The sequence below is a fragment of the Aethalodelphis obliquidens genome, unplaced genomic scaffold (assembly GCF_003676395.1).
Source record: "Aethalodelphis obliquidens isolate GAN/ISIS:26980383/991018 unplaced genomic scaffold, ASM367639v1 scaffold90, whole genome shotgun sequence".
In the NCBI taxonomy this organism is placed as follows: Eukaryota; Metazoa; Chordata; class Mammalia; order Artiodactyla; family Delphinidae; genus Aethalodelphis; species Aethalodelphis obliquidens.
In genome coordinates, this window is record NW_020838034.1 from 3,202,510 (window position 1) to 3,227,228 (window position 24,719).

The 24,719-nt window shown below is 54.2% G+C and overlaps 1 protein-coding gene across 1 annotated transcript; it reads right to left on the minus strand.

Moving 5' to 3' along the window:
• Nucleotides 1-2,098: 2,098 nt before the first annotated feature.
• On the minus strand, nt 2,099-7,603 carry ETV3L (ETS variant transcription factor 3 like). The gene is given in 5 exon segments (XM_027095267.1): nt 2,099-2,568; nt 6,181-6,301; nt 6,704-6,893; nt 7,149-7,386; nt 7,480-7,603. Coding segments are annotated over 5 exon segments (1,083 nt in total). The 5' UTR covers nt 7,544-7,603.
• Between the last annotated feature and the right edge of the window lie 17,116 nt (nt 7,604-24,719).

Below are 24,719 nucleotides of genomic sequence, written 5' to 3' on the forward strand. Positions count from 1 at the left end.
ACTCGTATCTAGAGGCCAGAGATATACTAAACATCCTGCAATGCATAGGATAGCTCCTCACAGCTAAGAATTTTGCAGCCCAAAATGGTAATAGTGCAGAGGTTGAGAAACTCTGCTCTCCTTGAATCTGTTGTCTAAAACACAGAGTGCACCACCTGGAAATTTATGTCCTCTGAAGCTGAGCTTTCAGTCTCCTGGTTTCACCTACTCTAAAAAGAAATTTTAGAAAAGTGACCACAAAGCATTTTTCATTGCCTGAAACGTGGGAGTCATAGCAACCACGAACTTCTGAAGAGGAGGAGGGGTCAGGCAGGACACATGGGGGTCCTTGTTAGGGAACCCTGTTCCCGAGGCTGGCCTCTCTGAACAGGACCCAAACCCTATGACAGTATGATCCAGTTCTTTGTGCCACAGCAGACAACACTAGCTCTTTGTCTCCCCAGACTGGACAGGATGATGGGAAAGCCCCAGGCTGGGTGTTCGTCCTTCTTGTAGGGCTGGGGATGGGCCTGGGCCTGTGACTTTGGGAGCAAGTGAGAAGCAGTTTTCACTATAGCTCCTAGGATCTCCTGGGAGCGACACTCTGAGGTCCCCTTTTTTTGGCATCTGGGGTAAGGGAGGGAGACTGTGATGAAGCCCACTCACAGATCCTTTCTCCTGGCCTATACCCCGCTTGGAAGCCTGGGAGCTGGGTTCCTTGCTCATCTTAACCTTTCTGTGTGGTGAGGGCTTAGCCCTGCCTTACTCTGGGTATCTCCTTCCCCAGTCCACCCATGAGAACATGCGCCTGCCCCAAAGGACTGAGAGGCAGTGGGTAGCAGAATGAATAGGGAGCTCTGAGAGAGGGATGCACCCCTATTCTTTGGATGAGGGCCAGGGACAAATGATGGACAAAGGGACCCTCTGTGTCTCCTTAGTTTCTGCTCTCCATCATGGGAAGAAAGTGGAGACAAATCCTAAACCTGTAATTGGCAGCCTAGAGATAAGAGAGCAATATGGCTTGGCTCCTGGAACATTCTTTTCTTTTGGCCTTTCCTTGGTTGAGCAAAAGACCCCTCTCCCCTCCTCCCCCAGCCACCTGTTGCTTCAGTTGGCTCCCCTTGTCATTCTTAGGACCTGGGGTGCAGAGGGAGAGGGACCCCTTCCAACTCCCTCCTTCATCCCCAGCCCTTAAAACTCTGCTCAGAGGTCCATGGCAGGGATCTGGGGGTCATTCTGTGAAGACCCTTGCTCTGCTCTTAGGTTCCTTCCTTGAGGTTGGTTTCTCACTGGCCAGGGCAGCTCCTCGGGCTACAGCTTCAGCCTTTCTCTCTGGGGCATGATGGCAGCAGAAGGGAGGAGAGTGGCTGGCTTGATTCCTACTCTTCCTCCCAACCCCCTCTCCCCCCTTCCCATCAGGAATCTTGGGTGATGTTTAACTCCATACCAGATCAGAGGGCAGCAGGAACGCAGGAGGGGGTGGTCAGCCACGAGGGAGGTTTGCCAAGGGCATTTTATTCATGGTCTGCAGTGGAGTATTACACAGCTGAGGAGGCCCATCCCTCCTGACCCCACTTGCTTGGGTCTTGGGGAAAGGAGGGGACAGGAGCTCCCAATGTCGCAGAAATCAGAGGGATCGGAGAGAGCTGCATGGAGGGGCAGGAGAGAGAGGGGAGACCTTAGACTGATGAAGGACAAGGGCCCCAGCGAAGAAGGGAGTTGCCCTGAGACTCGGGGAACAAAACAACTCCTGACCCTTCCCCAACTTAGACTCTTAATTTCCCGTCTCATGTGGGCAGGTATAGGGTCTTTCAAATGATGGAAATCTATGGAAACCTTATTCTCTTTCTCCCTCAAAAAAGTTGAGATTAAGAATGTCTCCTTAATCTGATTAGCAATTTGGTGGGAGGGGGCACTCTGCCTCAATTTTCCCCTTCCCCACATTCGCTTTTTCCCTGCGATGCCCTCCACCTCCTTGGGTGCAACTCCGTTCCTTCAGATCGTTCTACAATTTAAAGCTGTTTCCAGCCAGGGGAAGGAGCAAAGCCAGAAGGGAGGTAGATAAGAGGTGAGATGGAGTTTGGGGGACACCCCCCCCACTTCACATCTTCCTCTCCCATTAAGGAGGATCCAAGGACCACACTGCTTTGAAGTTCTGCAGATTGGGGGACACGGGACTTTCCTCTACAATGTAGGGTTCCTGCCTCTCTGAGGAGAAGCCCTCTCTGGGATCCATCGTGGGGTCAGGCTTTACCTCCAGCCCCTCGGGCCTCAGGCTTGGGAGCCAGAGCCTCTCCCCAGCCCCCTGCGCCAGCCCGGCCAACAGAGGAAGGCCAGGAATATGCCGGGCCCCTGGGGCCCCTGCAGCCCCTGTGGGTCCTGGGAGCAGGGTGTCCGGCATGGAGGACCCTGGGAAGTGCTGCCCTGTGGGGACAGGGGGCAAAAAAGGCCCTGAGAGGTGGGGCCAGTCAGAGGGGACAGGGGGTGGCAGGGGAGGGGTGAAGGAGGCAAAACTGGGAAGCTCGTCTTGGGGGCTCCCCAAATGGCAGCAAGGGCTGAGCCGGCAGTGGGCAGGGGCAGAGCCAAGTCCTAGAGAGGGAGAGAGAGAGAGAGAGAGACAGAAAGAGAGAGACACAGAGAGAGAGAGGGTCAGTGAGTCCCCACCGCTGGAGATGTCTCCTTTCTCTGCCCACTTCCCATTTCTTTTTTTTTTTTTTTTTTTTGCGGTACACGGGCCTCTCACTGTTGTGGCCTCTCCCGTTGCGGAGCACAGGCTCCGGACGCGCAGGCTCAACGGCCATGGCTCACGGGCCCAGCCGCTCCTCGGCATGTGGGATCTTCCCGGACCGGGGCAGGAACCCGTGTCCCCTGCATCGGCAGGCGGACTCTCAACCACTGTGCCACCAGGGAATCCCTCCCATTTCTTTTTGCTCCTGCTTGAAACCTCTCCCCACCTGTGCACCTTCCTTTTTTCTTTGCTTCACATCTTATCGTAAATGTCATCTCCTTGGGGAAGCCTCTGAGCCTTCCCAGCCTAGGTGAGAGCCCCTGGACTCCCCCCTCATCCTTCCTGGTACTCTCCTCCAGGGCCCTGTTGCTTAGAATCAGGAGTCATTTGTGTGATTATTAATATCTGTGTTCCCAACACTGTGGTGGCAGGAACTGTGTCTGTTTCATTCTGGATCCCGGGATCCAACCCAGCCTGGCGTGTATTAAGTGCTCAATAAAAATGTGTTGGATGAATGAATGAGGATATTCTTTGCCATAACTCAATGGATCCATTCTTCACTCTCCTCGTCCCTGTAGCAAAGGACTTTAGTTCTATTCTAGCTGGGCAAAGATCTAGTTGTGTGACCCTGGGCTTGTCATTTAAATTCTCAGTCCTTAGTTCCTTCATCCATAAACCCCCTGCTCCCAGCTAAGATCAAGCAGCATCATGGGGCCTGCTGAGCTGTGAGGCCAAGCATGTGGGGTGAGCCCCAGCCTTCCCCTTCTCCGGCTGGCTCTGGCCTATAGCTCTCCTCCTCCAAGAAGCCCTCCCTCCTTCCATTCCTTCCAAATCTGCCCTGTTTCCCCAGGATCCTGCAATAGGGACTCCTAGCCTGGGATCTCTGGGGATGATTATATAGAACTTCACACCACTTTCTATAGTTCAAAAAACCTAACTCCAGTTCCACATTTTTTCTTAGCAAGTATCAACCCAAGGTGATGACATCAGCAAGGCTATAGTTAGTAAAAACTGGAAAAACAACTTAGTTGTTACTTAATTCATCCGATTTATTTGGTAGGAACAATATTTCTGATGTTGGATCTGTGAAAGGGGAAAGTAGTGAAAATGATCCTTCGTGAGAAAAAGCGTGGAGACCCCTGCAAGAATGTACCTCCTCCTAAGTCACTGTCCTTTTCTTGGGTCCTTAGATGACGTGGAGACTGCTGTCTTCCCCCAGGAAGGTTGTGTCCCCTGGGGCTCCTGGGGGCAGTGTTCCCCCTCAGGGCCCCACAGCTGAGTAGGCATGTGGAGAAGATGGTTCTAAGAGTCCTCCTACCCCTCCCCGCCCCTTCCCAGCTCTGGTCCTGCAGCTTCTGCCCCTGGCTCAGTAGTCCTGGCCGCTCTTCTGCCCAGAAGCAGCTTCCTCTCTTGACACCAAATGCTGTGAGTGAAGGTGGAGTGAAGGGCTGGCACACCCTTCTGGAATCCCGCTCCAGAAGTGGGCATGTGGCTGCTGCTAGGCTCCCAGAGACCTGAAGCGGCTTAGGGTGCCCCAGGACCCAAGCACAGGCAGGGCCTGGGCACCCGCAGAGGGCAGGCAGGTGCAAAATACCTCAGGCCAAGCGGGGGCTCGCCAGGGAATATTTTTTGATTTCCCCCTCATAGTTTCCCAAAGAGAGCAGCTCTGTGCCCAAGGCATTCCCAGAACTGGGAAGGGGTGGGTGTGGGTGGAAGAACAGAGAGGTGTTCAGGTGCTGTCTTGCTGCAGGCTGCCAGACTTGTGGCCCTACGAGTCCTAGCAGGTCTTGGGCCGCCCTACGCCCACAGCCTTGGCTGCGCTCATGAGGACCCAGAGCCAGGTGCCCTGCATTCTCTGGGAGGTGGGACCTCTGGGCTCTCAGCTGCACTTGGGTGGGGTGAGGGCCATGGGTCTTTGTTCCATGAAATTGCCAGAAGTGGAGGGATAGGTCTTGGGCCTCTGCAGAAGAGCCTTGTGTTGGTCAAGTGTCTCTGTTGATCTTTTTCACAGAAAATCTGACTTTGCCTCTTCCCAGCTTACAGTCCTGGAAGAACTGGCCTCTGCCTGCATTTTTGCCGTGTCCCCCTCCATCACCATGTGCTGTCGCACTGGCTTCCTCCCGGTTCCTCTTTCCTGCCCCAGGACCTTTGCACACCTTATTCTCTCTGCTTGCCATGCTCTCCTCTCTCCCTCCGAACTAAGCCGGCACCGATTTACATTTTGGGTCTCAGCTCAAATGTCACTTTGTCAAGGAAGTCTTCCCGGCTGCACCCTGAACTTCCCTGTAGCAGTTAGCACAGTTATCATTACTTATCTACTTGTTGGATTATTAACTGAATGTCCGCAAACCCCCTCTTGTCTACAAGCTCTATAAAGGCAGTCTTGCTCACATTGGCACCCCTGGCCCTAGGACAGGGCCTGGCACATTCAACAGGAGCCCATGAGCTATTTGTTGAAAGAAGAAATGAGTGAATAAGGGAATGAATGGGTGAACTTTATCTTCCCAATCTCTCTTCAGTTGGGCCTCCTTCTCCACCCATGGCCCTTGCCTTGGTTCTGTCCCCATCGTCCTCTGCCTAGATGATCTTCAAAGCCTCCAACATCAGTTGTATGCCTCTCCCACCACAAACTCTACATCAACCCAAGTCGTCTTTGCAAAATGAACATCTGGATGTGCCTCTCCCTCTGGGTCCCTCCTGTCCACAGGATCAAGTCCAAGCCCCCTCAGCATGGCTTCAGAGGCCCTCTGTGACCAGACGCCTGTCTGCCTCGCCAGCCTCGTCTCTCACCCGCCTCCTTGTTCCCACTCCCATCACGCACCTTAGTCTCACCATGTAAGCTGCCAGCAGATCTTCAGATTTACTACACTCACTTGCAGCTTTTTACTTCACAAATGCTGTTCCCTCTGCCTGGGCATCTTTCTCCATCTTCTTCACCTGCTCAGGTGTAGCCTCCTCCAGGAAGCCCCAACTCATCTGCATTCCCATAGCACCTCGTGCTTCCCAGAATCTCAGCACTGGTCACTGACCATCCTCCCATCTCTGTTCCCTACTGATCTCCGAGCATCTTGAGAGCCATCTTTCATCTCTGGGTCCACACACTTAGTAAATAGCTGGTGAGCAATAAATGTTTGTTGAATGAATACATGACTTATCCTTTGACTCATGCCCCCTCACCCATGTGCTCAATCAAAAGGGTCCTCCCGGGGGCTTCCCTGGTGGCGCAGTGGTTGAGAGTCCGCCTGCCGATGCAGGGGACACGGGTTCGTGCCCCGATCCGGGAAGATCCCACATGCCGCGGAGCGGCTGGGCCCGTGAGCCATGGCCGCTGAGCCTGTGCGTCCGGAGCCTGTGCTCTGCAGTGGGAGAGGCCGCGACAGTGAGAGGCCCGCGTACCGCCAAAAGAAAAAAAAAAGGGTCCTTCCGTCCTCTGCTTAAGATTCCCTGGGCCCACCCCAGTCCTGAGCACTCACGGTGGACAATGCTGCCGCTTCCCTTCTTGTCCCTGGAGGCCTCTGGTGGTCCTTGAGGGGTCCGCTGTCCAGCCAGCTGCTCTGCCATGGCCCAGTGGGTGGACAGCCTGCTATGCAGGAGCTGGGGAGTGAGGAGAGCAGGCTCAGGGGTTGAATGGACCCTCCCTGGCGTGTATTCCCCAGTATACATTGTTTGTTTTAATGACCAGTCATTACAATAATGAAATACTCTCATAATGGTTGCTAAGTCAGCACTGCCCACATGTCCTGGGCCCTCCCCTGAGACCCCGCCACCTCCTTCCCTGTGATCCTGGCACAGAAGGAGTTGCCCTCTCTCATAGGCAGGTGCTCTACTGTAGGGATCGTTAAGTATGTAGGGGTGGTTCAGAGTATCACCCCCACCCCTGGGACACTCAGGGACTAAGGATGCAGGGGGAGAAGAACATTGAAAGCTGATGGGCCCCTGAGGCAGAGAGGCAGGTTCTGGTGGAGCTCTGGGGATGGGACCAGCTTTCATGCCTACCTCACTCTGTACACCCATGGGCACCAGGGCTGGTCAAAACAGAGCAGGGGCCCCCAGCAGCAAGTGGAGGGATGGCGGTGCCCATGACTCCCACAGAGGGTAGTTGACGACGATGAGCTTGCTGAAGTTGAACTTGTAAGTGAACCTTTTGCCTTTGGTCTTGTGCAGGATCCTCTTATTGTAGTAATATCTGGAGATTCCAAGGTTGAGAATAAAGGGTTGGCCCAGTGGCAGGGAGGATGCAGTCAGGGACGCAGCCACATCCCCCGTCCCCAAGCTGCCAAGGCAAACCCCAAGCTGATCCTGGATAACCACTGGACATCTCACCACACTCCAGAGCATTTCCCAAGCCTTGGAGGGGCGGGAATCTGACAGGGGTGCCCGAAACCACGGCTCTTTCCTTTGAACTCTCCCCTGTCTGGCCACGTCGGCTGCCTCCTCTCACCTGAGGGCCCGGCTCAGCTTGTCATAATTCATCTGTGGTTTGCACTTCCTGCGGCCCCAGAGGCGGGCCACCTCGTCTGGATCCTTGATGACAAACTCCCCGTACTCTCCCTGCTGCCAGGCGATGACATGGCGGAACTCCTCCTTCTGCAGCAGCTCCAGGATGAAGTACCATAGCTGGATCTGCCGGGAGCCTGGGGACGACTCGGCTTTGCAGGCCCAGTCGGGGAAGGCCAGGCCTGGGGTGGAGAGGGGAGTGAGCGCTGCCCCACTGCTCCCGAGGCCTCTGGGGCACTGCTGGAGCACAGCTGGGACACCTGGCGGAGGCTCACCTGAGATCCAGAAGTGACGGGAGGTGATGGCAGGGATGCCCTCATCCAGGCAGCCGCAGTGCATTGTCCATTCCGGGGGGGCAAGAGCTGTGTCTGGGTCTTGGGGGGAAATGGTCCCCTCTTAGGAGGAAGCGAAAGAAGGCAGGAGAGAAGGAGGTGAAAGAGGAAGGAAAGAGAGAAGAGGGAAGAGACTAGGGGAGGAAAGGGAGACTGAGGCAGGGGAGCAGGGTCTGAGGCAGGAAGCTCCCCCCAGCCAGGCTGGGCCCAGCCTCCTCTGGGGACCTCCTCACTGGCCAGGGGCTGACCCAGGGCTTTGGGCTTGAGGCTGAACCGCTTTATAAATGGGGAGGAATGCAGAGGGTCCTAGGTCCTGCCGCCGCTGGGGGATTTAGACAAGGACACCTTTTCTCAGGCCTTAACAGGATGGGGGTTTTTCCCAGGAGGAGACAAGTGAAAATGTAATTAATCGCTGGCTCTTTCTAAACCTTGAGTGTTGGCAGATACACGAACCCACACTTTTATAGTACTTAGAACAATTTTACATTTGAGAAGAGGAGGGATTTTTGTGCGTTTTATTCACTGAGGAGTCTCGAGTGCCTAGCAGAGCGCCTGGCACGTCATGGATGTTCAAGAAATGATTGTTGGTAGAATCAATGAATGGTGATGAAGTTATCAAGGGTGTCACTATGTGTTTAATATCTGTCTTCCCCTTCAGAGTGTCAGCTCCCTGCGTTCAGGAACCCTGGCTGTCTTCTTCCCTGCTGGCTCCCCGGAACCCATCCTAGCCCAGGGCCTTGTACTCACAGGGGCTCTATAAATATTTGTTGAATTAATGAACCATGGGCAAGGAAGATGGAATCTTGCTGGTTCCCAGTTTGGCTTGGGGGTGGGATGGGGGTGGGCCTTGAGATGGGGGGAAGACTGGGGAACGAGCCCCACTAAGATAAACTTGCCTGATGCAGGGAGGGGAAGAGAGGAAATGTCTAAGTCACAAAGCCTTCCGGATGGAACTGAGGATGGTGCGAAAAGCTGGCTTCTACTGTCACTAGTGCAAGATGAACTGATAGGCCAGAGGATGAGGAGGGATGGGAGAATGAGAGGCCTGCTCCTGGGGCTGGGCCCAGGCGCAGCGGACTACCTGCGCACAGGGGACTGGCTCACACCACCTGGGCTCTGGGTTTCCATCTCTGCTGCAGTTGGCTTGAGGCGAGCGCTGTCCTCAGCCAGAACTTATTAGACCGTCAGGTCTGGAGGCATGTGGGGGCTTACCTGGAGTAGCCTCCACACTTTCCAGATGAGGCTCAGAGAGGGAAAGGGACTTGACAGTGGTGTATGGTCGTCCCACCCTCCACTCCTAGTTCACGGCACTTTTTCATATACCGTGCTGCCTTAAGACTTGAAACAAATCATCTGTAGCCGTGCTTCTCCAACTCTAATGTGCCTAGGAGTCACCTGAGGATCTCTTTGAAATGCAGATTCTAATTCAGTGGGACTTGATGGAACCTAAGATTCTGCATTTCTAACAAGCTCCTAGGTGATGCCAGAGCTGCTGGTACATGGGCTGTACTTTGAGTAGCAAGAATCCATGGGAAACAGCATTAAGGAGCTGTGGGTGTTGGAAAGTCAAGGAATCCCGAGGAATCCCAAGAACAAGGTCCTACTGTATAGCACAGGGAACTATATTCAATATCCTGTGATAAACCATAATGGAAAAGAATAGGAAAAAGAATGCATATATATGTATAACTGAATCACTTTGCTGTACAGCGGCAATTAACACAACATTGTAAATCAACTATACTTCAATAAAATAAAATAAAATAAAATAAAAAAGTCAAGGAATTCCAACCCTGCCCTCCTTCCCCCCACACTAAGAGGTCACTGAGTCTCTTGCTCTCCTTTTCCCAAGGAACACTCAGCTCCAGGTGGGCCAGTGGACAAACCTACAGCCCGCTGGGGGCAGGTGTGTCCAGGGGTACCCAATCTGGCCCCAGCAGAGAGCATCTCTGGAAATTAAGGCAGACAGGGCTATGAGTAGGTCTGTGCCCACTCTGAATCTGGGTGACTAGGTTTTCCCACCCATCCATCTGTCTCTAAACTGATAGCTGATATTCTGGAATCTTCTCTCCTTCTTTTCCTCCCCTGAAGCAGATGCCCCTACTCCTCTCCCACCTTCCTTTCCTGCTCTGTCCATTGGGAAGTTCCTCCTTTGTCTAACCTCCAGATGATTGGGACGTCTCCTACCTCATCTTAGGAAAATGGGTGGGGAAATAGGGGGAGCAGAGGTGAGAGATTCCAAAGGAGGACTGTTCCTTGGAGGAAGCAGATAGAATTCCTAGGGCTGCAGTGCCTCCTGCTGGATCTGATGATGCTTCCTGGTCTGGAGGGTTTGAGACCTCAGGGTAGATTTAGAATCTGGCAAGAAGAGAACAATAAATCCACCGCAGAGCAGACACTCAGGGCACTCTGCGCTGTGCTGAGAAATTGACACACCCTGAACCTCACAGGAAGTATCAGATGAGGTGGAGGTCAGAGGGGTTGACTAACTTCTCTAAGGTCACACAGCTCTTAAGTGAAAGAGTGGAAAGCAAGAACTTAATACAAAATACAAAATTTATAATATTCAGCCACCTATAGGTAGGCTACCAAACCCTCTCTCCTGCTCCCTCAAAGAACAAAATCTAAAATATGAAGCCAAATATGACGCGCAGGCTCAGTGGCCATGGCCCACGGGCCCAGCCGCTCTGCGGCATGTGGGATCTTCCCGGACCGGGGCACGAACCCGTGTCCCCTGCATCAGCAGGCGGACTCTCAACCACTGCGCCACCAGGGAAGCCCCTAATTACTATTAATAGGATTAATCCCCTTGGCCCACACAAGCGCTCATTACGACACATGTAGGTTTTAGGTAATTATTTAAGAAAAGCAATGGCGATAACGATGATAAAAAAGAGAGCCTTAACCTAGATGTTGGAGCCAAAAGAAATGTCCCAAGCAGATTTTAGGTTTTAAGAGTTTAGTTAATATGAGCTGGGCCCCTATCATGAACCCAGCATTGGGCTTGACTTTTTTTTTTTTTATGTTACTTCATTGAATCTTCACAACCCTTCGTGGTGGGTATTATTATCTCTGTTTTGCAAGCTGAGGAAATTGAGGTTCAAAAGATTGGAAGACTTGCATAAGATCCCAGGGCAAGTGGTGGAGCCGGATGCAAACAGGTCTGACTCCAGGCTCTGAGCTGTAATTAGTCAATCAGGGCAGAAAAGTTGAGGATGAAACTTGGGAGCAGAGGCAAGGCTTAGGAGGCCCTGGGTCCTGAAGGAGGTGCTCCAGTCTAAACCTGAGAGGTGGGCTCTTGGCCAGAAAAGTGATCAACAGTGGGGGTCGGGGGGAAGCCAGAGGACCATCAGATGGGCAGAGTGGAATACAGAGAGGTGAGGAGGACAGGAACACGCCCAGGATAAACAAAGGTCAGAGCTCAAGACAGGGCTGCCTCTCTGCAAAGTGGAAACTTGCATCCTAAGTCACCGTGTCGTTGGCCCTTCTAAGCTGCTAAAGGGATTGTCCCCATAATCTGATTGATCGGACACAGCGAAGTCTTCTCAGTGACTGCTTGATGGATGAGCGGGAAAACGGACTGTTTATAAATTCAAAGGCGGCCAGAAAGAGGGCAAGAGGGTCGGCAAGGAAGAGAGTGAATCAGAGAGAATGAGACAGAGAAATAGCATCGCGGAAATCGGGGATGCTATGGACACAGGTGAGGTTCAGATACAGCCCTGGGAGACTGAAAGATCACAGTGGAGAAACCAGCCCTGAGGGGCAATGAGGGAAACACAGAGATGGCAGTGTGGGGGGATGGGTGTGTAATATTTTTTTTGCTTCTTAGCGTCGAGCAAACTGCTCATCCCCGCCCCGCCTCCGACCAAATCCCCAGTCTGATTAGAAGCCTCTGGTCTCTCCCCTTGATCTCAACCCCAAGTGGAGAGCGGTTAGTCCTGAGACCTCCCTTAATGCTATTAGCGAAAGCGGCTTAGGATGGAGAGCAGGACCAGCTGGGGGCCTCAGAAGGGCAAAGCCAACACCTCTTCCCTGGGGAATTTGGGGGAAGGGCAGGGATCGATGTCCTTCTTCACCAAGGGCGTCTTGTCCCTTCTTCTGCCAAACCCAGACAGCCTAAGGCAGAGAGGAGCCCTTCTGGACGCTCCCTGGCTGGGAATCTGGCCAGCTAAACCCCATCTCCCTCCCGCAGCCTCAGCTCTTGCTGCCATCAGCCCATACCTGGGAGAGGCGCCTCCCTCTCTGCCACTGCCCCAGCGGGGTCCACCCTACTTCCCCTGAATCCCTCCTTCCTCCCCCTCAGCCCTGAGCCCCCTCTCCAGGCTCCCTCTCAACCTGCTCCCATTGCCAGTGCCCCCTCATCGGGTCTCAGATCTTTATCGCCTCTTCACCCCGCCCCCACCCCTCCAGCCCCTTGCAGACTTGTCTCTGGCTCTTGTCTCTGTGGTCCCTGGGGGCCGTGGGATTTTAAAAGGTTTGTGTTACTCCATGGAGTCGAAATCCAAACCCAGACAGCCCCATGCTCCACCCCCAGCCCTGGCAGGAAGGGCAGTTAAAAGTCATGGGGAAAGTCACAGACACCCCCCCCCCCCCACCAAGGACCCAGGGGTTGGGGAACAGGAATTGGGGTGTCAGGAGACCAGCTTCCAGCCTCACACCCACTGCTCCCTTGGTCTGGCCCCGCCAAGTCTCTGTTTCACTTTGCTTGACCTTTAATCTTCAACTGTTTCCTCCTTTCTTACAGTTTCTCTCCTCTCCCCTCTCAAGTCTTATTCTTCCTTGTTTCCACTCCCCGTCTACCAGGCTTCTCTTGTCTTACTTCCCTAGCTCCTTTCACTTTCCTTTTTCTCTGTTGTCCATCCTTTTCTGTCTCAGTTTCCGTTGGTCTCTCCATTCCTGTCTTTACGTCTTATGTCTACAGATCATACTGTCTCCTGGCTACAAATCAAGTGATCTGTCTGTCTTGCCTCCCCCTGTGCCCGTTTTCCTCCTTAGAGGGTGTCCCTGCCTCACCACCTCTCACCCAGCCTGCCCTCTGTTGTGCTGTCTCTGTCACTCTCTCTCTTGGTCACTTTCTGTCTTACCTCTTTCTCTCTTTCTCCTGCCCTCCTGTCTCTCACCTATGCTTCAGAGATGGAAACTAAAGCCCAGGCCCCCAGCTTCCCGACCCAGGCTCCTCCAGTGCCCCTGTCCTCCCCCCAGCCTTCCAGCGGCCCCTTGCCCTCTCTCCCAGCACAAATTCAGTGTCAGTTCCTTTCATCTCATTCCCATCAGCTGGGCCCCAGGGGATCCCCTTGACTGGACACCCCCCGATCCTTCCTTTCATCTCCCCACCCAGGGGACAAGAAATCCCCTCCAGTAGGTGGCTGGGGAGTCTGGCCAGCTTCAAGGAAGTGAAAGCTCCCAGCCCAGTGCTGAGCTGGGATGAGCCGGCAGGCCCGTCTGGGGCTGAGTAACGGGACGGAAGAGGAATGCAGCAGGCAGCGGGCCTCCCAGGGCGCTCTCACCAGCTGGGGGCCTCTGACGCTGTCTCACTCAGTCGCCAGCCCTCACTGCCATGTCCGCTTCCAGCTTCCGCCTCAACCCTGGCCCTCGTACCCAATCTTACCATGAACCCTGAATTCAACTTCCACTAAGGGCCAAACCGGACTCGAGACTCCATCCATGTGCCCTGGACTCTCCCCACGGGGCCCCACTGCCCTCGAGCAGGGTCAGAAAGGGGTTGGAGGTGGAGTGGCAGCGGCACCACCTTCTTCCCAGTGCTTGCCCTCTTGTCTGTTGGGAAGGAGGGTAAGACCTTTCTCTGCCATGGGAGCATCACCGTCTGTGCCTCTCCAGCCTCACACAGCCCACCTCCGCCCCAGCTGTCACAGGGGTGCGCCTGACACGGGGCACCCAAGCTCTTAGATTTCGGGCTTCTTGGACCTCGTTCTTTGGGAAGAAGCCAGGAGTCTGAGGAAGTGAGGGAAGCGGATGGATGGGGCAGAATCCCTTCAGTCCATCAGAGATGTCACTTCATCCCAGCCTGGCGCAGGTGGGAGCACAACCTTAACTCTGCCCTCCCTGGGACCACCTCCTACTCCTTCCCATGCCCACGCTGTGATGCCCACCCCCTCAGTGTCAGTCCTCCCCCCACTACCCTTCAACCTGGCCACACGGATGGCAGCAGCGAGCTCTCTGAGCCGCTGAACTCCCTGTAGGTACAGACAACAGGGCACGGGGATGGCTGAGACTCATTCATTCAGCCCCAAGAGCCTGACTTGGCCCCATTTATCGCAGGAGTCTTCTCTGCCCCAGTGAGCCGACATCTGACCCCAGCTGTGCCCCATCTGGGGAGAAGAGCCTGGTGCCACGCCAGACCTGCTGCCTTTCTGGGGTCCCTGCCTCTCTCTGCCCTGACTGCCCTACGCCTGCCTCTGCGCTGTCCCACACCTGGATGGAAGAGCCTGGCCCCTCCTAGGCAGCTTCAGTGTGGCCCTCGGGCTCTCATGTTCACCCCGTGCCTGTGTCTCCTTTCTTTTCCTCTTCCCAGTTGCTCTGCGACTGGCTCCACAGCTGGGGTAGGGGTGGGGGAGGAGAAGGGCTGTCCCTCTGGCCAGCCCCAGCGGCAGACCCGCCACCAGAGCCCCTTACCTTGGTGCAGTAGCTTCTCCGGGCTCCGTCCAGCGGCTCCTTCTGGCGCACTCCTCGCCCAGCGACCCCTCGCTCATCACGCGCTGAGTTAGGGTTACTTAAAATGAGAGCGGGATCTCCAAGCTCCCAGGGGAGCTGATGTGGTTTTTCAGACAATAGCATTAACCCTTCGGAGGCCAGTGGCACCACGGCCCTGAGCCCCCTCCACCTCTGTGGGCGGGTAGGGTGGGAGGGAGGGTCTTCCACTGGGTCCTTTGCATCCAGAGCCTTCCTCTGGAGCAGATGGCTCCTGAAACATCTGACCAACAGGGAGACTGGTGAGAGGGCTACACCCGCTTCAGTTTTAGGAAAAGGGACACTGACCTGCCGGGAAGTCCTTCCAGCTGTCTACTCTTCCCACTATAAGTCAGCCCTGCTCTCATAGAACGTCCTGTGGAGATGAGTCCAGGCCTGGACAAGAACCCCCTCTTCATAACCTCTGACTCTTAACACTACCTCACTCCCTGTTTTCCCCTCGGAGTCCCAGGTCCCACCTCCGCTCACATACTGGTGTTGAACCCTCATAATCTGTAACTTTCCTCTTAGTCTCAAATACTACAATGAAACCAATAGTTTACCCAGTCACCTTTTCTCTAAGGTTTTTAAAGCACTTTTTATGTCTCTTTCCTCTTAGGGCTCTAGAAAACAGATTTTTCCTTTTCTTTGTAGATACTACTCAAAGTTAGACAGCAAGAAGAACTGCCCACTAAGTCATAAACCAGACAGGAGAAAGTAACTGCAGGGGCATCAGACACCCTGCTAAATAAATAGCAGGAAGAAGATAAGGTGGTAGAATTCCGGAATACACGGGGGAGGGCATGGAGAATTTAGGTAACTGACCTCAGGGGAAACTAGAGGAGAGAGGCTGTCAAAGACCAGCCTCTGTTTTGAACGTCCTGGGGACCAAGGGACCCTGGAGCCTGTTGGGCCTGCGTCCAATCTCCCCAATCCCTAGTGGGGAGGAAAAGATTGATGGCTGTCATTGTGGAATCAATATGATTTTCTTTTTTTTTTTTTTCTCCTTGACTCTGGGAGGCCAAGTTTCTCTCTTCCCCACTACTCCCCCCATCATTACACAGCCCCTCCCAGCCTTGAGCTGATCGAGATGGGAATGGAGGGCCATGGAATTAAATTCTGGGGGTTGTTTTCTGGTTAAATCAACCGAAGCTAACATGATGGAAAGGTGAGAGAGAGAGGCTGATTGCTGGAAGAGACAGGAGCTAGGGGCCACGAAGAGAGGGTCCTTGTTGGGGGAGAGGCAGGAGGACCGGGCTCCGAGCCCATCGAGGGCAAAAAGGAAAGAGGTTACAAAGGGAGGGATGGTCCAGAACACTGTTCCAGGGAGTTGGATGCAGGGAGAAGGGAGGAATATTAGCCAGGACGAGGCAAACTGGATCTCCATAGAGGACAGAGAGCTATAGCCAGGAAGACTGAGGTTAGTGCCAAGACGTGTTACCCCAGGCATCTCTCTCAGATGTCACTGGTGTTTTCTCACTGGAAGAGCTGGCTCTGCCCCTTTGCTCACCTTCACCCCATCCCATTTCCTTCATTTAAGGATTTAGGACCATGTGAGTTCAGAGCAGGAAGATGCCAAGGCCAAGGAGAGGATTCTGGGGAGGTAGAGCCATTCCGTCCTCCCCCTCTCCCACGAAGGCCCCATTGGAAGAGCAGGTCATGGCACAATCTTTAGTGGGAGAACTGGGACCTACACGGTGGGCCTGGACTCCACAGGTCCTTCAGACCACCTGCTGCCTCCACAGACTCTCCTGGGAGGGTGACATGTGACAGGCCTCCAGGGAGGGAGGCTCAAGGCTTTTCTGCTGTCCCACTTCCTGTCACTGTCCCAATTCCCAGGGAAGTCCCTCACGTTGCTAACTTCAAGTCCTTGTGAGAACCAGAGCAGCTGCTTCTGAGACTATTAGGGTTTCACCTTTTCTCTTCTGCTGCTCCACACGCTGTCCCTGCCCACTTCCTCTCACATGCCCGTAAACCTGGTCACAGCAGTCCCCCCGCCACCGCCCCTACCCTTTCTGTACAATTCACGTTTTGATGGCTGGCCCTCGTAGGGGAGGCTCGGCGTGGGATTAGGAAGCTGGGCACTTGGCACAGACATTGGCTTCTAGGGTGGGACCCTGAGCCTCTCTGTTTCTTCCCTGAGACACAGGCAAATGGCCTAGTGCCCTTTGGGGAGGGGAGGTCCCCTGACCAAATCCAGCCCTTTCCTTTGCTCTTTTGAGCATCTCTGTGTGCATCCGGTGCCTGGACACGAGGCTGCTCTACAGATGATCGCCGAGTGAATAAACCAACAGGTACCCGACCAGCTCCCCACACTAGCTAATCCAACTACCCTAAGTTGCAACAGGAAGCCTCAGCATTTTAAACTGCCTTCAAACCCACAACTTCGTAGCTAGTAACTGTACCTGGCCTGATGCAGCCCCCTAAACAACGCTGACACGGTAATGGGGCCCATTGATGGGGGGTGGAGACGCCATCCCTGTCTGGGGACAGGAGTCAACAAGAGGCAGCCCTTCCCACTTTGCGGCTTAGAGCTGGCTCTGGGTATCTCCCAGGGTCACTTGGAGAGGAGTCTCTCAGGGCTGGTCGGGGCGCAGGGCGGGGCTGGGAGGAGCCCCTCTCCTCAGCTCCCCTGCCAGCCCCCGGGGTGTGATGGCACAGACTCAGGCGCGCACACTGCTTTCACAGCAGCAAAGCCAAGGATGCTCTATCTGAGCTGCAAGCAGACTTTTCCTGTTCTAGTTCGTGGCTTTTTTTCATACTTGAGTAACCAGCACGATAGGCTAAATTCCTAGTCTACCGACACAGTCTGACATACTTTGTATCAAGACCTCACCACCCTGAACGGGTCCTCTCAGGTCTCACTTGTGTCTTCATAATCATCTGACATGAACATGGGCAGGACCGAAGACCCACAGATGGGAGATCAGGCCCTGCGGAGGGTTTCCCCAGGCACTGTAGGGGGCGAGGGGCTTACCAGGTGGGGTAGAGATGAGGAGGTGGTGTTAGCTCCTCCACGAGGAACAGCGAGGGGGAAAAGAAAAAGACTTCCTCACTCGCTCCTTGTTCTTCTGCCAGGACCTGGCCTGGGGTGGTGGCAGCCAGTGCAATGAACGAAGGTGGGGGACCTGGCTGGTTCCAGGAGGGTCCGTCTGGCCAGTCCAGGTGTGACAGAAGGAGACTGTCCCTTGATAAGCACTCCTTGCCAGCGGTTGGTGAAAGAGGGATGGTTCCCACTGGCTCATTCCCGTGAATCCCCCATCGCTCCCCAAGACTGGGTGGGGCCCAGTGCACCCCCATGGGGGACTGATGGTGACTGAGACTGGACCCAGAGGAGGGAGAAAAGAGGAAGTGAGGGGAGGCAAAAGGGACACCCCTGAATGGAGGGATAAGGTCCTTAGGTGGCCGGAAAGGGGGGAAAGAAAAGGAGGTGCTGGGGGAAGCTTTTGGAATCAGACTCAGGGAGACAAAGAAGAGGCCGAAGGAGAGGAAGAGGAAGAGAGGGAGTGGATGAGGCAGAGGGAGGAGGTGAGGCTGGGGATGCGGGAGGAGGCGGGGCTGAGGCAGCCTGGGATGCAGCTTTGGGATGCGGGGGCAGGGGAGGGGAGCTGCGGGTGAGTGTGTGCAGCCAGGGGCTGTGGTGTTGGTGGCGACTCTTCATGTCCCATTAGTGGCGATGGAAGGTGACACGCGGGGATCGATACCAATCGAGGCAACAGACTCCCAGTAATAAACCCATTTCACTCACACTTCTCCACCCCCAAGAGAGGGAGCCAGGGCTTCCCACGCCCGACCCCCTCTCCAGAGAGGCTGCTCTCAGAGCTGTCCCCAGCCCTGGCACTGGCGCGGGGGCAGGGCCCGCCAGGCAGAGGGAGTCTTCAGCAGGGTGGGCTCTCTCTATCTGGTTCTGTGAGCCTCAGGCTGAGGTCCCCTGAGACCTTCAGGCTGGGCCCGCCTTCTCCTCTGGGGCTGAGCCCAGCCGACACCCCCAATCCTGCGAGCATTTCCAAGGCAGAACAGGGAAAAGCTCTGGAATGTGTGGATTGGCTCAGTCTGTGGGCGCAGGTGAAGGCATCTTTGTGCTCCTGGGTCTTATTCGTGCCTCTGTGTGGGCGTCTGAATGTGTGTCTGTGTGTCTCTGAGGAGTCATACAGTGAGCGTCTCTCTGTGGATGTCTGTCTCTATGACCGTGTGTTGTTGTGCGTAGGCGTTTGTGTCAGTTTTTGTGTTTCCGCTGTGCGTTCTTGGTGTACCGTGCGTGCCTATGTGTGTCCACACACACCTGTCTCGAGGAATGTGGGTGTGAGGCGGGGTTTGTCTGTGTGTGAATCTGAATGCGGGTGTCTGTGTTTCTGTGGGTGTCTGCTTCTGGATGTGTGGGCTGTGTTTTTGTTTTAGAGACTGTTTATGGATATCTCTGTGTATATGTGTGTGTGTGTGTCTGTCTGTCTTTGTCTCTGTGGACACGTGGGAAAATACTGCTGGCCTTTTTGTATTTGTACTCAAACCCTGCTCCCATCTGGCTTCTCGAACTGGGCCTCATGCGGTATCCTACCTTCCAGGTAGGGTGCCCCACTGTCCCTGGGACAGAGAGGTTCCCCCAAACACAGGACTTTTTTAGAACTAAAACTGGGACAGTCTCAGGCAAAACAGGACAGTTGGTCACTCTTCTTCCAAGCCCGGATACAAGGAGGCCAAAGTGAATGAATGCAGGTGTCAAGGAAGGAAGGATGAGAGAAAGATGGGGCGCGGAGAGTTGAAGGAGAAGCTGGAAAGGTTGAGGCATTTGAATGGAAGAGGAACCTAGAAAAGAAAAACAAAAAAATGCTGTGGGAGCAGCAGGAGGAATGCTGGTTAGACTCAAGGAGGAACTTTCCAGAGCACAGAGATGGGACTCTGGAAATTAAGATGAGAAGGAAAAAGGATCAGTTGCCCTCTGCTCTGGAAAACTCTGGTGAAGAGTTGGGTTGGGCTCTGTGGAGGACATTGGCAGAGAGTGATGGTACTTGCCAGCTCATGGAAGGTAGGATGTAGCCAGATGGACCCTGTGGGGCTCCCACCCTCCTGCACACCCGCCACTGCTTCCTCTGGCTCCTCACTGGGTGGGATGAGTTTGTGGGGCTCAGAGATGGGACCCCCCGCCCTCAGCACAGATGGTGTCTGGACGCCCTGCTTTGAGTCCTTCCCTCTCCCCACCTGATGGGCTCCCTTCCTCAAAGGGGACAGAGCGAGCCTGCAAGGCCCTGGGTGGTGTGCATGGATCGGGTGGGAGATCCTGAAGGCTGTAGGAGGGAGAACTGGTTTATAATGTCCTAGAGTCTCTAAGCTCTGTGGGGAGAGCCTGAGCCTTATCCATCATGTTCACCATGGAACTCCCAGTTCCTACTTCAGTGCCTGGCACACAGTCTCAGTAGAAGTTTAGAAAATAGAGCTCCAATGCTAAGAATCTTCACACCCTGGGCCCGCTCTTGACATTGCAGGCGCCTGTGCAAGACAACAGGTGGACAGCTGTCCCCTACGCTCATACTCAGGAGGGTGCGTCCAGGGTGGAGGCGCATGCGTGCCTGGACACAGCTCTGGCCATTGCACAGGGAATTCCAGGGTTCCAGGAATCCAGAGTGTGTGCTGGAAGGAAGCACCTGGTTGCAGGTGGATGGATCCCCTTGGCCCCATAGACTTCGCACCCAGGCTCGGGGAGCTACTGTTGGCAAATGACAGTCTCAGTATCTGCTGCCACTCTGCCTGGCTGGTCTGTGAGCTAATCTGGGGCTGAGCTTTGCAAGATGGTGAGAGAGCTGAATCTTGCCCAGGATCTTCCGGCATTCACTCCCCTCCTGGGACATTGTCTATAACTTTTGTGGGGGTCTTCTTGTCCTGCCCTCAGATGGGTCTTGTCCCTTCTCTCAGACTGGAGGCTTCAGGAAGACAAGAGCCCTTGCTTCTCAGGTTGGGGGCTCCTGGGAGGAACAGTCTGTGGACTCCCTGGGGAGTGGCTGAGTCTCCTTCCCTAGTTTTCCTTCCTCCAGCTGAAGGACAGGCTGCCTGAACCCTGAGGTTAGGGGATTGGGCCAAGGCCAAGGATGGGGAGAGTGGGAGAGGGTGAGGAAGGTGGGCAGGAAGGACACACATTGGGCCACAGAGGGGGCAGGGGACAGACTGGCAGGACACATAGTTAAGAGCAGCCGGAAGGACAGAGGCAAGACTCTGCAGACTTAGTAAAGGGACGTCCAAGAGCCTGGCTGAGGAGTTGGGGTTTCCAGGTCTTGCAGGGGAGGAGGATGGGTGGGGCGGTGAGAAGAGACAGATTGAGACCAAGGCCTATGCAGCCTGTTTCCCCCAGTTCTTATCTGGACCTCGGAGAACCTGGGGTGGGCAGACATTTCCACTATCTGGAGCCAGGAAGGGTTTCTTAAAAGAGAATTTAGGGGCTCCAAGGGCAGGCTGGTCTTACCTTCCTCTATCCACCCCTGTCCCCCTTCCCAAACACCAACCCGGGGCAGGCTAACCAAACCTTTATGTTCATATATATATATATATATATATATATGTATATATATTTATTCTGTGTTAGGGAGCCTTGTGTCAGGCTGATAGGAAAAAACAGGAGGGAGAGAGACGGGAAAGTCAGGAGAATGCGGAGCTCAAATGAGACCCGAGATAAGGCAATTACCTGATCAATACGGGTGAAATTGAGTAATCTAGCGGATCAATACCATGGGCAGGAGGCTGGGCGGTTGGGCGGGGGGCGCTCCCTGCTGTCAACCCTGCTCCCCTGCCCCCCCCCTCTGCAGCCCCCCCCCCCCCCCCTCCGTTCCCCCCCCCCCCCCTCCTTGGGAATTCATCTCTAGGTCTTTCTTCCACCGCTGCCTCTGCACTCTGTCCCCCAGAGAATCACCCCCTGCCCCTCCCAGCTTCCAGAGAGTGCTCAGGCCCCCGGCCCAGGACTCCGTGTCCGTCTCATCTCCCCTCACCCATGCCCTCTCCTCCCTTCCCAAACTGCTCCACTCTCAACAGTCCTTCCAGGTTGATGCCTCACCCTCTCTCTCCATCTTCCCCATCCCCACCCTGGTTCCCCCTTGGTGGGGTCCACAGCCCAAGCCAGTTGGATAGCCAGCTGCCCACATCTCTGTCCTGAGGCCAAGTGTGGCTAAGTGGTCCCCCCCACCCTCAAATCAGGTAGGAGCTCTCTAAGGACCAGAACTAGGTTTGCAAGGACCAAGCCTTCCCCATCAACTTTGACCTGACTGCTGGAGAGGGAGTTGTGCCTCCTGCTTCACTGTTACTGGCAATACAACCTACCTACTCCATCTATAGAGCACTCCTTATGTGCTAGGCGCTGGCTGAGCTGGACTCTGGGGTCAGGAGGCTAGGAGGAGGACCCTGGTTCTCGCTGATCCAAAAGTGGTGGTGTAGGTGCTGCCAGATGGACACCAGTCCATCTGAGGACTGCCTGTGTTTAGAAGGGATCTTGGGGCTCTGTTTTTTTTTTTTTTTTTTTTTCCCTAGAAGGGCTGTGGAGGAGAGTGAGAACTCCCCCAGTGTTGTGGGGGCATCTGAGTTCCTGCCTGCCCAAGTCAGTACTGAAAATTCTCCGGTAACCAGAAAAGTCACAGCTCGCTGGGAGATGAAGGGAAAGGCTGTGGCATTGTGGGGAGAGCCCTGGAGCAGGACCCCGAGCCTCCTAATTACCCGTCTTTGAACTGGAGGTTCCTGATGGGTTAGGGGTGTCTATATTTGACTGCGAAATCCCAAGACAGAGTCTAGCATCCAGCAGGCACTCAGGAAATGTTAGATGAACAAATGAATGAATATTGTCACCTGGCCACAATCTGCCTTGTGTTTCAGTTCATTATGTTGGCTTGTTTCCCTCAGTAAACTGAGTCTCTGTGAGTCTCCAGAGAGCAGGGACTCGCTGTGTCTCCTGGCACGTGGCCACGTCAGTTTCAGGAATGAAGGACTGACTGAAAGCACGTGTGCCTCTCCCTCTCTGGCCTGGAGGTCATTTCAGGGGAGCTCACACCAGTGATGATTCCATAAGATTCCCTTAGAGAAATCAGGGGCCTCTTTAAAGCAACTCAATCTCCCGTCCCTTTCTTCTAGCCTCTGTGTGTCATCACTGAGGGGCAGGGAGGTGTTTGAGAAAAAGCATGGAGCTTGGAGTCAGGAACTCTGGGTGAGTCCTGGTTTGGTTACTCACTAGCTGTGTTGACCTTGGGTGATTCACTCAACTTCGTTGACCTTTGTTTTCTTCATCCCCCAAACGGGGATAATAATAGTCATAAGAATCCACAGAGGGCAATGTTGTGGATCAACTCGTGGATCAAGTAAGTTTAAGCAAGTGACAAGAACGTACAAATGTTACTTGCAATTGGTCACCAGAAGTCCAAAATTTCAGCATGGGCGACAAAGATTTTTCCCAGCTGGGCCAGGAGTGGGAGAACGAAAGCAAACTTCCTTTCCTGTGATATTCTGAAGACAGGCTTATACCGCATACCTCAGTTTCCCCTCCCTTTTCCTTCCAGTTAGTTGCCTGGAGGTCAAAATCATACAAAGAATCTCTACCCCACTCTCTGCCTGTTTAAATTACTCTTTGAGGGATTTGGGGGAAAAAACCCCAGAAGGCCAAAAAAGACACACTGGAACAAAGGGCCCTGAAGCCAGAACCATGTTTGCAAGGCTGACCTCTGTCTCCTGGACAGAGGGGTCCCTCCATCCTCCTCCCTGGTCAGGTTCCTGCAGAACGTGGGGTGAGAGGTCAGAGACGGCCTCCCTCACGGACCCTTAGCTCTCTGGGACCAAGGTTGTAAGGTTCTGACTGTTCTCCTAAACCAGTCTTTGGGCTGAAGCTGGGATGGAGCCAGCACCTGACAACTGAGGCAAGGGGCAGTGTCACTGGGGCAGACACCTGCTGCCTCTTGGCTCTAGACCTTCACTTCTCAGTCTTAGCCCATTGTTGGGCGGCACCCTCCCCATTGTCTCCCTAGACCAGATTCCCAGATCCTGGAGCCCCGGAGTTTGGAGATGTGGGGCTTCTCCCCTCAACCTGGGCCCTGGGAGTCAGGGTGGGGCTCGTCTGCATTCTGGGAAGGCTTTAATCTTTGATCTTTATCCCTCCATGACCAGTCCTCACAACCCAGCCCCAGGAGCCTGTTTGTCCAGAGATAGAGGCCCCCTCCCCTGGGCCTGCTGCAGGTGCTGGCTTTCCTTCTGCACTCCTGATTGGGACACAAGGCCTGACTCCTGGAGAAATGCTAAGGTTGGGGTCCCCCACACCACCCCTAATTCTGCGTGTCTGATTAGAATAAAGTGTCTTCACCCTTGTCTCAGAGATCCAAGGCCATGAATGGGCAAAGTATGGGATTCAGACTCTTGAGAAAGGTTTGAATCAGTAGGACAGGTCACCCACTGTGGACCCCTACTTTCTCATCAGTAAAACAGGGATCATAGTGTTAGGGGAACCACTGACTGAAAACTGCCTGCCCTGGCCAAGCCCGATAGTAACCACTTGCATGAGTTATCTTACAACAGGAGGTCCTGGTAAGGAACGTGGAACTAACAAGCTACCACCTACCGGAAGAATTTGGGAAAGGTCAAAAGGAGAGAGGAGACACCAGTCCATATGTCCTATCAACCTCCGAGAATCCTTCTCACTAGAATCTATTGGCTGAGCGATGTGCGCGCCACCAGGAAGGACCCTGAGCCAGAATGATTGTCCAGAGACAACCCAGAAGCTAAGCCTATCACCATAAAACCCGAGACTGCGAGCCACGTGGCAGAGCAGTCCTCCTGGGTTCCCTTACCCTGTGGCTCTCTGCCCCAGCGCCCCTTCCCAGTAAAGTCTCTTGCTTTGTCAGTAAGTGTGTCTCCTCGGACAATTCATCTCCGAGTGTTAGACAAGAGCCCACTCTAGGGGCCCTGGAAGGAGTCCCCCTTCTCGCAACAATAGTATCTTACCTCCTCTTGAGAGGGGCCGACGGAAGTGATGTGAAGGCAAAAGCCCTGTACAGAGTACAGGCGTAAATGTCTCTGTCATGTCATTTAAAAAAGGACTTTGAGTACTAAATGCTTTGTGTGCATCATTTAATCTTCAGATCCATCTTCTAAAATAGAGAAGTAGAGGCACGGAGAGCTTCCATAATCTGCCCAAGGACCCACAGCCAGCAAAATGGCAGGGGTGGGACTATGGGATTAGAGCCAATTCCACTTTATCTCCCTTCCTCAGGGAGTCAACACACCCAGCTCCTGAGAGAGGAGGGAAGCAGAAGCTGTGACGAGAGGGGTTAGGGGTGGTGGAGTCGGGGGATGACTGAGACAGCAGTCTTCCTTCTGTCCTCAGTATTCCAAACTGGCATTCTCTATCTGGACAATCAAACCTCCTTCCTATATTTCTTGTTATTCATTTATCCAGCAAATACTCATCAAGCATCCTCAGGTTCTGGGCAGTGTGCTGGGCACTGGAGAAAACGAAACGACCCCTGCACCAGCCCTCGGCTTCT